The 12,301-nt window shown below is 39.3% G+C and overlaps 1 protein-coding gene across 2 annotated transcripts in view; it reads left to right on the top strand.

The window, feature by feature from the left end:
* The window catches only part of LOC108523274 (protein FAM13A-like), a 116,748-nt gene extending 104,623 nt beyond the window's left edge, over positions 1-12,125 (top strand). For both annotated transcript variants that reach the window (XM_017863801.1, XM_017863803.1), the window contains exon 5: positions 12,086-12,125. In XM_017863801.1, coding sequence (XP_017719290.1) covers positions 12,086-12,098 — 13 coding nt within the window. In that variant the 3' untranslated portion in view covers positions 12,099-12,125. The remainder of the gene's footprint in view (positions 1-12,085) is intronic.
* Positions 12,126-12,301: the final 176 nt, after the last annotated feature.

Here is a 12,301-nt window from a genome sequence, read left to right as displayed (position 1 = left end):
TTTCTCTGACTCTCCTCTTTGCCTTTCTCTCTCTCGCCTCTTTCCCTCCATTTCTCTAATTTTCTATTGTTTCATAATTTAACTTAATCATTTTTATAATTTTATAATTGAACTTAATCTATTTTCTCCATTCACTTTCCATGACTTGATAAAATACCTGCTATATATAAGATTAAAAGAATCCATAAAAGTGAAGTTAAACCAGTTTTTTATTAAAATAAAAGCTATTTTGCAGCCCTTTAAAATGAACTGAATCCCAAAACTTTCTGTTGAGTTAGACCCTCAAGACTCTGTCTATGAGATACAGTTAACATCTATTATGTCATACATTTATTTATTTTATGTTCCCTACTGCTTCCTCCAAACACCACTGAAAGGCAACTTCTGGCTGGGCACAGTGGCTGACGCCTGTAATCCCAACACTCTGGGAGACCGAGGTGGGCAGATCATGAGGTCACGAGTTCAAGACCAGCCTGGCCAACATGGTGAAAACCTGTCTGTACTAAAAATACAAAATATTAGCCGGGCATGGTGGTGCGCGCCTGTAGTCCCAGCTGCTTGGGAGACTGAGGCAGGAGAATTGCTTGAACCTGACAGGTGGAGGTTGCAGTGAGCTGAGATCATGCCACTGCACTCCAGCCTGGGTGACAGAGCAAGACTCAGTCTCAAATAAAAAAGACAAATTCCACAAAGCTGAGGATTTGTTTTTATGTATCTCTTTTCTTGGCAAATATAGATATTATTTGTTCAGTGAATGAGTTAATTATAGGTAAATGTAACTTATTATTCTATTTTTAAATGTGTATTTTGTTTTAAAGCTTTCATTGCAACTATATTTTCTGTGTTGCTTGTTTTTCCATTTTGAGTGAAGAGTATTTCAAAACTTTTATGGCTTTTATTGATTTTCTAGGCTAACGTTCAGATTTAATCACCATTTCTATCACTATTTTTATTAGAAAGTCCATTCTGAATTCTAAATCCTGACTTAAAAGGAAATTTTGTTCTAAAACTGTAAGAGAGCACCTCTTTAAAAGTGTTAAGAATTAACACAGATGTACTTTCTGTGCTTCTTAAGGAGGCAAGTCATCAATTTCCATAAATATAATTTTGTTAAAGTTTCTTTATGAATTTTCCTCTCACTGGAGTTGATGTTTTTCTAATTAGTAACTGTTGCTTGTGTTATGGTTTGCACAATTTCTGCTTTGCAAATGTAAATTGTTACATGTTTTCAGCAATGGTAAAACAAAACTGCTTCCTGTAAATCTTTTCAGGAGGCAACTTTGCAAAAGACAATGCCTGTCACACTTAAAAGGAAGCCCTACATTTGGGTTATAGTTTAGATCCTCTGTGTGTTCTTACCAGCACTAGCTTCTTCATTCTTTTCTCTTCTCTCTCTTCCGAGAAGTGCTTACCTAGTCCATCTTTAATTACTTCAAATGAGTTTTGTTGTTTTGGGGAAAAGTAGAAAATTCAGTTGTATCTAGTTTTACATTTTGCTGTCTTTTTCTCTTCTTTGAACGGAGATGATACTGAAGAAAGTAGAACCAAGGGATTGCTTCAGTTATTTGGGCAGGCTAACTTGTATCACTCTGTTTTCTGTTGTTTTGTAATTGAACTTAATCATCAGTTTTCTCCTATCTTCAGTTATATCTCACTCACAACTAGGAAAAAATTATTAAAAACTGTCTTTCTCACTAAAAAATCAAATAGGCTTCAGGATGTTGAAAATTGTGTTATTTTAAAATAAAGCAAAAAAGAGAAAGACATAGTGACAATAACTGAGATGATTTTCCTGAAGGATTTCCTATAGCATTTTCATTTGTTTCTTGCAGAGGTGGAACATTACTCTTGCCTTGGTATAGATATTTCCACATTGCCCTTCAGGGCTACTTTGAATTTAAGGCAGTTGCCTCTAGAACTCAGGAGAGGGAGATGACGTTCTACAACCCAGAATCCTTTATTTCTGAGTGTCCAGTGTGTTTTGAAAAGTCATTCTCAAAGTGACTTAAGTGCCTTCTTGCCAAGAACCAGGCAACTTCTACTGTGTATAATGGAAGGGTAGGGATGTGGTAGTTAAGCAAGCAGGTGCTCAGAGTGCATGGGTTTGGATTTGGTTTTAAACCTGCCTAGTGAAATGACTGTGGTAGACAAAATAACAACACCCCCTCACCCCCTTACCTCCACAAGATGCCGATATCCTAATTTCCAGAACCTGTAAATATGTTACTTAACATGGATAAAAGGGACTTTGCAGATGTGATTAAGTAAAAGATCTTGAGATGGGAAGATTACTCTGGATGATCCATGTGGGCTGCATTAAGCCATTCTTGCATTGCTATAAAAAAATACCTGAGACTGAGTATTTTATGAAGGAAATAGGTTTAATTGGCTCATAGTTCTGCAAACTTTGTAGGAAGCATGGTGCTGGCATCAGCTTGGCTTCTAGGGAAGCATCAGGAAGCTTATAATCATGGCAGGAGGAAAAGTGGGGAGCAGGCACATCACATTGCAAAGGCAGGAGCAAACGAGAGAGTGGCAGAGGCAAGGAGATACCACATCCTTTTAAATGACCAGATCTCATGTGAATTTAGAGTAAGAGTTCACTCATCACCAAGGAGATGACCCAAGACATTCATGAGGGATCTGTCCCCCATGATCAAACACTTCCCACCAAGTCCCACCACCAACACTGGAGATTACATTTCAATATGAGATTTGGGTGGGGACAAATATTCAAACTATATCATTCTGCCCTTGGCCCCTCCCAAATCTCATGTCCTTTTCACATTGCAAAATACAATCATGCCTTCCCAATAATTCCCCAAAGTCTAAATTCATTTCAACATTAACTCAAAAGTCCAAAATCTCATCTGAGACAAGGCATGTCCCTTTCACTTATGAGCTTGTAAAATCAAAAACAAGTTATTTAATTTCAAGATACAATGGGGTATATGCATTAGGTAAATATTACCATTCTAAAAGGGAAAAATCAACCAAAAGCAAGTGTGAAACCCAGCAGGGCAGTCATTAAATTGTAAAGTTCCAAAATAATCTCCTTTCATTTCATGTCCCACATCCAGGGCACACTCATGCAAGAGGTGGGATCCCAAGGCCTTGGGCAGCCCTGACCTTGTGGCTTTGCAGGGTACAGCCCCCATGGCTGAACTCACAGGATGTTGAGCATCTGTTGCTTTTCTACCTTGAGGTTGCAAGCTGCCATTGGATTTACCATTCTGGGATCTGGAGAGTGGTAGCCCTCTTCCCACAGCTACACTAGACAGTACCCCAGTGGGGGCTCCAACTCCATCTTTCCCCTCCGCACTGTCCTAGTAGAGGTTCTCTCTTGGGGCTCCACCCCTGCAGCAGGCTTCTACCTGGACAACCAGGCTTTCTCATACATCCTCTGACATCTAGCAGAGGCTGCCAGGCCTCCTTAAATCTTGTGTTCTGTGCACCTGCAGGCTTAACACCACATAGAAGCCACCAAGACTTACAGCTTGCATTCTCCAAAGTATCAGCTCAAGCTGTACCTGGGCTTCTTTGAGCTATGGCTGGAGCTGGAGCTGCAGTGGCTGAGATTCAGGGAACAGTGTCCTGAGGCTCCAAAGTATCGGCTCAAGCTATACCTGAGCTCCTTTGAGCCATGGCTGGAGCTGGAGCCAGAGTGGTTGAGATGCAGGCAGCAGTGTCCTGAGGCTGTGCAGGGTAGCAGGGCCCTAGACATGGCCCAGGAAACCATTCTTCTCTCCTAGGCCTCTGGGCCTGTGATGGGAGGGGCTGCCAAGCAGATCTCTGAAATGCCCTTGAGGCCTTTTGCCCATTGTATTGGCTATTAGCACTTGGCTCCTTTTAGTCATGCAGATTTCTCTAGCAAGTGGTTGCTTCAAAGCCTGCTTGAATTCCTGTCCTGAAAAAGCTTTTTTTTTTTTCTTCTGACACATGGCCAGGCTGCAATTTTTCCAAACTTTTATGCTCTGCTTCCCTTTTAAATATAAATCCAACTTTTAGTCATTTCTTTCCTCTCACATCTTAGCATAGGTTGTTAGAAATAACCAAGCCACATTTTGAACACATTGCTGCTAAGAAATTTCTTCCACCAGATACCCTAAATCTTCACTCTAAATTTCAAACTTCAACAAATTCCCTAAAGCATGAGCAGAATGCAGCCAAGTTCCTTGCTAAGGCATAACATGGGTGACCTTTACTCCAGTTCTCAATAAGTTCCTCATTTCCATCTGAGATCTCATTTCCCTGGCCTTCAACATTATATTTCTGTCAGCATTTTGGTCACAACCACTTAACAAATCTCTAAGAAGTTCCATACATTCCTTTGTCTTCCTGTCTTCTTCAGTGCCCTCCAAAGTCTTCCAGCCTCTGCCTGTTACCCAGTTCCAAAGTCATTTCCACATTTTCAGATGTCTTTATAGCAATGCCCATCCTTGGTACCAATTTTCTGTGTTAGGCTGTTCTTGCATTGCTATAAAGAAATACCTGAGACAGGGTAATTTATGAAGGAAAGAGGTCGAATTGGCTCATCATTCTGCAAGATCTATAGGAAATATGGTGCTGGCATCAGCTCAGCTTCTAGGGAGGCCTCAGGAAGCTTATCACATGGAGAAAGCAGAGGCAAGTGAGAGATGTGGGGTGGGAGGGAGCTGTCACACACTTTTTTTTTTTTTTTTGAGACAGAGTCTCACGCTGTCATGCAGGCTAGAGTGCCATGGTGCAATCTCCTCAGCTCACTGCAACCTCTGCCTCCCAGGTTGAAGCGATTCTCTTGCCTCAGCCTCCCGAGTAGATGGGACTACAGGCATGCACCACGGTGCCTGGCTAATTTTCATGTTTTTAGTAGAGATGGGGTTTCACCATGTTAGCCAGGCTAGTCTCCAACTCCTGACCTCAGGCAATCTGCTGGCCTCAGCCTTTCAAAGTTCTGGGATTAGAGGCATGAGCCACTGCGCCCAACCCACACACTTTTAAATAACTAGATTTCATGTGAACTCAGATTGAGAACTCACTCATCACCATGGGGATAGCTCAGGCTATTCAAGAGGGATCTGTTCTCATGGTCCAAACACCTCCCACCAGGTCCCACCTCCGACATTTGGGGTTATAATTCAACCTGAAATTTGGGCAAACTGTATTATAAGCCCAATATAATCACAAGGGCCATTATAGGTGGCTGGAGAGTCAGATAAGGAGGTGTGTTGTGAGAGGAAGCCACAAGCTAAGGAATGCAGGAGTTCTCTAGAAGTTAGAAAGTGAGGGTAACAAGTTCTCCCCTAGGAAGGACCTGAGCCCTGCTAAAACCTACTTGTTTGGCCTACTGAGACCTACTTTGGACTTCTAGCCTCTAGAACTCTAAGATAATACATTTGTGTTGTTTTAAGCCACTAAGTTTGTGGTAATTTATTATATCAGCAATAGAAAACTAGTATAGTGACTTGGGATAAATTCCTTAAGTTCTTCGGTGTTTCTTCATCTTTTTAAAAAAATAACAGCTTTATTGAAGTGTACAGTCATATTCAGAAATGTGTCATTAAACAATTTCGTACATGTGTGATCATCACAGAGTATACTTACATTAACTGAGAGGTATAACCTACCACACACCTAGGCTACATGGTATAGCCTATTGCTCCTAGTCTGCAAACATGTACAGCATGTTCCTGTACTGAATACTGCAGGAAATTGTAGTACGATGGCATTTGTTTATCTGAACATATCTAAACTAACAAAAGTACAGGAAAATAAAATATCACAGATTTTTAAAAAGGTACACCTACATCAGGCACCTATCCTGAATGGAGCTTGCAGTACTGGAAGTTGCTCTGAGTGAGTCAATGAGTGAGGGGTGAGTAAATGGGAAGGCATGGGACATTACTGTACACTACTGTAGACTTTAAAAAGACGGTACACTTAGGCTACACTAAATATATTTTAAACAATTCTTTCTCACATAATAAATTAACCTTAACTTACTGTAACTAGTTTACCTTATAAATGTTTAAAATTTTTTTCCTTGGAGATTAACATTAGTCTCCTTGCTACTTATGCAAATTTCTGCAGCCTGCTTGAATTTCTCCTCAGAAAATGGGTTTTTCTTTTCTATTGCATCATCAGGCTGCAAATTTCCCAAACTTTTATGCTCTGCTTCCCTTTTAAACATAAGTTCCAATTCCAAACCATCTCTCTCAAGTTCAAAGCTCCACAGATCTCTAGGGCAGGGGCAAAGTGCTGCCAGTCTCTTTGCTAAAGCGTAACAAGAGTCACCTTTTCCAATTCCCCAAAATTCCTCATTTCTATCTGAGACCACCTCAGCCTGGACTTTATTGTCCATATCACTATCAACCTTTTGGTCAAAACTATCCAATAAGTCTCTAGGAAGTTCCAAATTTTTCTACATCTTCCTATCCTCTGAGCCCTCCAAAGTGTTCCAACCTCTGCCTGTTAGCAATTCCAAAGTCACATTCACATTTTCAGGTATCTTTACAGCAGTGCCCCGCTACCTGGTACCAATTTACTGTGTTGGTTTGTTCTCATGCTGCTAATAAAGACATACCCGAGACTGGGTAATTTATAAAGGAAAGAGGTTTAATCGACTCAGTTCAACATGGCTGGGAAGGCCTCAGGACACTTACAGTCATGGCAGACTATGTGTATTCAGTAGATTATGTTGGTTTTCTGAATTTAATTTGAGATTAATAGAAGTCTTTTGCATGGTGCTCTGTTGTTATCAAAACTGAAGGGAAATATAACTATAATAAATAAATATAATGATATTTAATTCTAATTAATATATAATTCTGCATTCTAAAAACAGAATTCTAAGTATAATAAAAACACATTCTAACTATAATATGGTTAGTTGTAGCCATTAAAAGTACACTCAATCTTAAGAAAATATTTGTGAGAGTTATAAAACAGTAAGGTATGAAGGAAGTTCTATGGAGTTTCTTTAACCGCCCTGACTTGACCCGACAGAGTAATATTCTGATGGGATTAGAATCAAGACAATAACCAGAAAAGAGAAATGATGGTGGTGGGAATAACAAGCAACAACGACTTTTCTTGGAGTTCTTATAACATTTTTTCTTTTTTTTTGTTTTTTGATACGAAGTCTCACTCTGTCGCCCAGGCTGGAATAGAGTGGCACAATCTCCACTAGCTGCAACCTCTGCCTCCCAGGTTCAAGTGGTTCTCCTGCCTCAGCCTCCTGAGTAGCTGAGATTACAAGTGCGCGCCACCATACCCAGCTAATTTTTGAATTTTACGTAGAGACGAGGTTTTGCCGTTTTGCCCAGGCTGGTCACGAACTCCTGAGCTCAGGCAATCTGCCCACCTCAGGCCTCCCAAAGTGCAGGGATTACAGGCATGAGCCAGCACTCCTGGCCATTCTCATCACATTTTGAACATATTTCTGTTTTGTATTCCTATTATTTTTTGTATAGTTGTTTAAGCCTGTTAACATGTATCCTCTTTCTGGCTCCTTCCTTAACCTTATTTGTAAACTTTTTAGGGCAAGAATCTGGTTTGCCCATCTTAGAAGTGTCATTGACTAGCCTAGCCTCTAACACTTCGGCTGATTGATAGATGAATGGATGGATTTTGAATAGATAGATGGCAGTTTACTGCCCAGAAAAGTATTCTAACTCTTCTTGGACAGTAGCATTCTCCTGTGCATCTCTGGGCTGCTTTAAAGAGCAGAGCAAGTTTGTGATCACAGATTCATTTTCACTTTTGTTAGTAAGTATTAAGCTTTTGAAATGAAGAAAATGTGCATTGGCTGAAGAATACAGGAATATATAGCACCTCATATTAATATTATGTGTTGAACAATTGGGTTGTCTTATTTTGGATTATCTCAAGACCTACCTTAACTTGGCTATAAGCAGACCAACTGAATTCATGGAGTCTAACAATTTATTTTTTTTTCAGAAGAAAACACCCTCACTAAATATCATTTCCAAATGCTTTGGCTTATTTTGGTTTGGGTAGAGGCTGACTTCAAAATTTTTGCATTGTTCTTATTCTGTTATTTGTTGTCCTGTTATTTAAACACCTGATTGCTTTTTAAAAATACGTATAAGAAGAGGTAAGACACAACTGTCAAGAGGTGGAAGCAACCCAAATGTCCATCAGTGAATGAATAGACAGACAAATTTGGTATAAACGTACAATAGAATGTTTTTCAACCATACAAAGGAAGGAAATGGATGAACCTTGGGATGTTATGCTCAGTGAAGTAATGAAAAAAGACACATGCTATGTGATACCACTTATATGAGTATCTAAAATCATAAAATTCATAGAAACAGAATAGTGGTTATGACGAGCTGGGAGGAGGGAGAAAGAGGAAGTTGGTTAATGGGTGTAGAGTTTCAGTTTTGCCAGATGAAAACGTTTTGAAGATCTGTTTCACCACTATGTGAATGTACCTTATGCTGCTAACTGTATAGTTAAAAATGGTTACAATGTTAAAGTTTATGTTATTTGGGGTTTTTTTTGTAGTTGTTGTTGTTTTTGTTTTATTTGAGACAGAGTTTTGCTCTGTTACCAGGCTGGAGTGTAGTAGCGTGATCTCGGCTCACTGCAACCCCTGCTTCCTAGGTTCAGGTGATTCTCCTGCCTCAGCCTCCCGAGTAGCTGAGATTACAGGCGCCTGCCACCACGCCTGGCTAATTTTTGTACTTTTAGTAGAGACAGGGTTTCACCATGTTGGCCAGGCTGGTCTCAAACTCCTGACCTCAGGTGATCCGCCCGCCTCCGCCTCCCAAAGTGCTGGGATTACTGGCATGAGCCACCGCGCCCGGCCGAGAGAGAAGTTTCTTCTTGGGGTGATGAAAATGTTCTAAAATTGATTGTGATGATGGACGTACTAGTCTGAATATACTAAAAGCATTGAGTTGTACATTCTAAATGGGTGAGTTGTATAAGATGTTAATTGTATCTCAGTGATGCTGTAAAATATTTATTTACAAAGGCAAGGAGCTGAAATTCAAATTAGTCAAGTTTGCTACTATTTATTTATTTATTTATTTGAGTCAGAGTCTTGCTCTGTCACCCATGTTGGAGTGCAGTGGCACGATCTCAACTCACTGTAACCTCTGCCTCCTGGGTTCAAGTGATTCTCCTTCCTCAGCCTCCTGAGTGTCTGGGATTACAGATGTGCCTCCTCACACCCAGCTAATTTTTGTATTTTTAGTAGAGACAGGGTTTCACCATGTTGGCCAGGCTGGTCTTGAACTCCCAACCTCAAGGGATCCACCCACCTCGGCCTCCCATAGTGCTGGGATTACCGGCGTGAGCCACTGTACCCAGCCTCGAGTTTGCTACTTAAAGAAGCTTTTCTGTGGTATTCAGTGGACTAAGGTTTAGAATGAACTACATGTGCCTATACGTAGTACAGAACAAAATAAGAATAATATGGTCTTCTTTCTTGGTACATTTTCAGTTTTAACTAAGATGTATGAAGATCCGACAAGTTTAGGCCTTACTGCTGTCAAATAGCATGAAGCTGGGCATGGAATGAAGTTTCTTTCAAACTACTATTAAAATAACATTGAGACACTGAGCTGTTTTCTCTCTGTTTTGATAGCCACCATTATGCAACCCCACTGAGACTTGCAAATGGATCGATACTATAGCAGTGAAGGAGCCAAGTTTTTCTTTATTTTTAGTAACATTACAGGCTGAGCTCTTGGTGAAGAACATGTGTTTCTTGGTATTTATTCCCCTGACAGGCCTTGCCAATGTTTCTTTAGCCCATTTGGAAGCATTCTGGTTGTTCCATCTCAATGGCTGTTTATATAAAAGATTGCTGGTTTGGCCTATAACTTCCTGATTTGGGGAATATTACCATTAGAGAGGAAAGGTGTCATATATGCTATTTATTCTAATGCAAATGGTAAGAACCATGAGTATATTCTTTACACTATATTTTACACTGTAACCTAGGAGCATGTTGCCCATATATGTACAAAGAGGAAAGTAACTTTTTAAATAAGTTGAAAAGGAACTATGAAAGTATTAATAAGTTCAACTTCTAAGAGTATGCAGATTTTAGTTCCCTCTAAATCATGCATAGTACTAGGCTCTGTTGGAAATATAAGATGAGTCGGAGAGACTCCCTGCCCTTAAGATACAATGCAATGGAGATAAATACCCTCACAACAAATTATAATATAAAGAAACTCTAATAAATGCTGTGATTGAATGTTAAGTGAATTCTGTGAGAATAAGAAAGAAGCAATTGATTTTGATGGGAGAGAAGAACAGAACTTAATTGAACATTGAAAGATGGATAGGATTTAATAAGTAAAGAAGGAAAAAATCAGCATCATGAGTTCTGAGGTTGAAAATGTATTGTTACGTCTTGAACCCCAAGGTATAGGGGAGAAAATAATGAAAAATAAGACTAAAAGTTACTTGAGGCATTCAAACTGCTAAAAGTCTGATCCTAATCACCTTTGGTAAACATAAAATTTATAAGTAATCTGAACACTGAGACTTATATTCTCTTTTAACCATTAATTTGAAAATTTATATAAGCAAGGTCCTGAGTTTAAAGGAAAATGATATTTTCCCTCCTGCTTTAAAATGAGAAGTTGTCCTAAAGTTGAGTTTCTAAAATGTTTTAATTTTGCCAGAGTTGATAGAACTCATCCACACAATCACCTGCTCATGTGTTCAATAACTGGTGTTCTAATGTCAACAGAAGTCTCCCACTCGCCCCACCCAATCGTCTGCTTCTTCAGAAAAGTAGAATTAAAGAAATGGAAGGGATCCGATATATCATCTAGGACAAAACCCAGATTTTCAAAATGGGAAGGTTTCTACAGAGGTCAGGTGTCCAGGGTGACACATATAATAAACAGCAGCAGCAACCCAGGGATGCGGGTGTTCTGGCCCTTGAGCCCATTCCTCTTCCCAGCCTACAGCATAACAGAGGATCTGGCAACGGGCTTTACACCTTTGCACCTGAGCCCCACTTCCCTTTACATGTCTTCTCTTGTAATATTTTAGTTGCTCTGTCTAATGCAGGTTCTCTGAAACTTCATAGATGCCCTGACTGACTGTGGGTCTTGCGGTTTAAAGAGAGCTGATGGCTATAACAGAATTGATAACTCTTCCATGTTGGCCACCCATTGAGTTATTGACCCCTCACTGTTAATGTGCTACTTTAACATCAGCCACATCCTTGTATAAAAATAGGAATTATAGAAAAATTCACCCATATTTTAAGTTAGACCACTCTTCTTCATCCAGAATAAATCAGCTCCTTTCTAATTGTTGACTATTTCAGATAAATAGTATACATCTATCTTCAAGGTGCTAACACTGTCACTCCTTTATTCTGGTAGTAGATTAGAAAAAGCCCATCCACCTCTTCACTTCAGTATTCTTCTTGCTTTTATACTATTGATGGCTTTTCTATAAGACACATAGGAGTTACTCTTTGTTAATATAACATCCAAATATTTTGAGAACTAAAAATGATAGTAATTATATCCCAATTATCTTGTACTTCCATATATCAGTTAATAGTGATCTGATTTTTAGCTGGGCATGGTGGCACAATTAAATATCAATTAAATTTGATCCAATTTTTAGCTGGGTACAGCAGTGCACACCTTTAGTCCCAGCTACTCAGGAGGCTGAGGCAGGAGGATTGCCTGAGCCTAGGAGTTCAAGGTGGTAGTGTGCAGTGATCACCTCTCCAGCCTGGGCAACATAACAAGACCTTGTCTTTTAAAAAAAATACCTGGTTTTTATCACTGCAGATTTAATAATAATTATCCTTAAGAATAATAATTGCTTACTAATTTTTTACTAATTTTGTTAAGACCGTGTGTCTAAAATAGATTAAAACGTATCTAGTTATCCAGTATAAAACATTAAAAAGTACTTATCCACCCAAATGATTGGTAACTTGATTTCAAACATAAGGGTATTCGAAAATATCTCAGAAATTAATGTCAGTTTTTCCAGTGTATCCAAAATATCGATTACTATGTAGACATGGTTGGGTAATTGTTGATGTAGTACTCAAGAGCTTTCACTTATGACGTTTTCTGTTCTATAGTGTTTTTGAGTAGCACTCATGAGTTGGATTAACAAGTGGAACTGTTTATAAACTCTGTAATGTGAGGGAAAAATGGAAGCTGACATATATAATATAAATGGAATTCCTGGAAACACCAAGGTCAGTAATTCTTGAGAAGGGGAAGATTGCCAAGGGTGGGGCCAGGTACAAAAACAGCTCTGGAAATTTTAGTTTCCATTGCCTCACCTCAATTCT

Source organism: Rhinopithecus bieti, unplaced genomic scaffold (assembly GCF_001698545.2).
Source record: "Rhinopithecus bieti isolate Rb0 unplaced genomic scaffold, ASM169854v2 scaffold_73885, whole genome shotgun sequence".
Lineage (NCBI taxonomy): Eukaryota > Metazoa > Chordata > Mammalia > Primates > Cercopithecidae > Rhinopithecus > Rhinopithecus bieti.
This window is presented reverse-complemented; position numbering and strand designations above follow the sequence as displayed.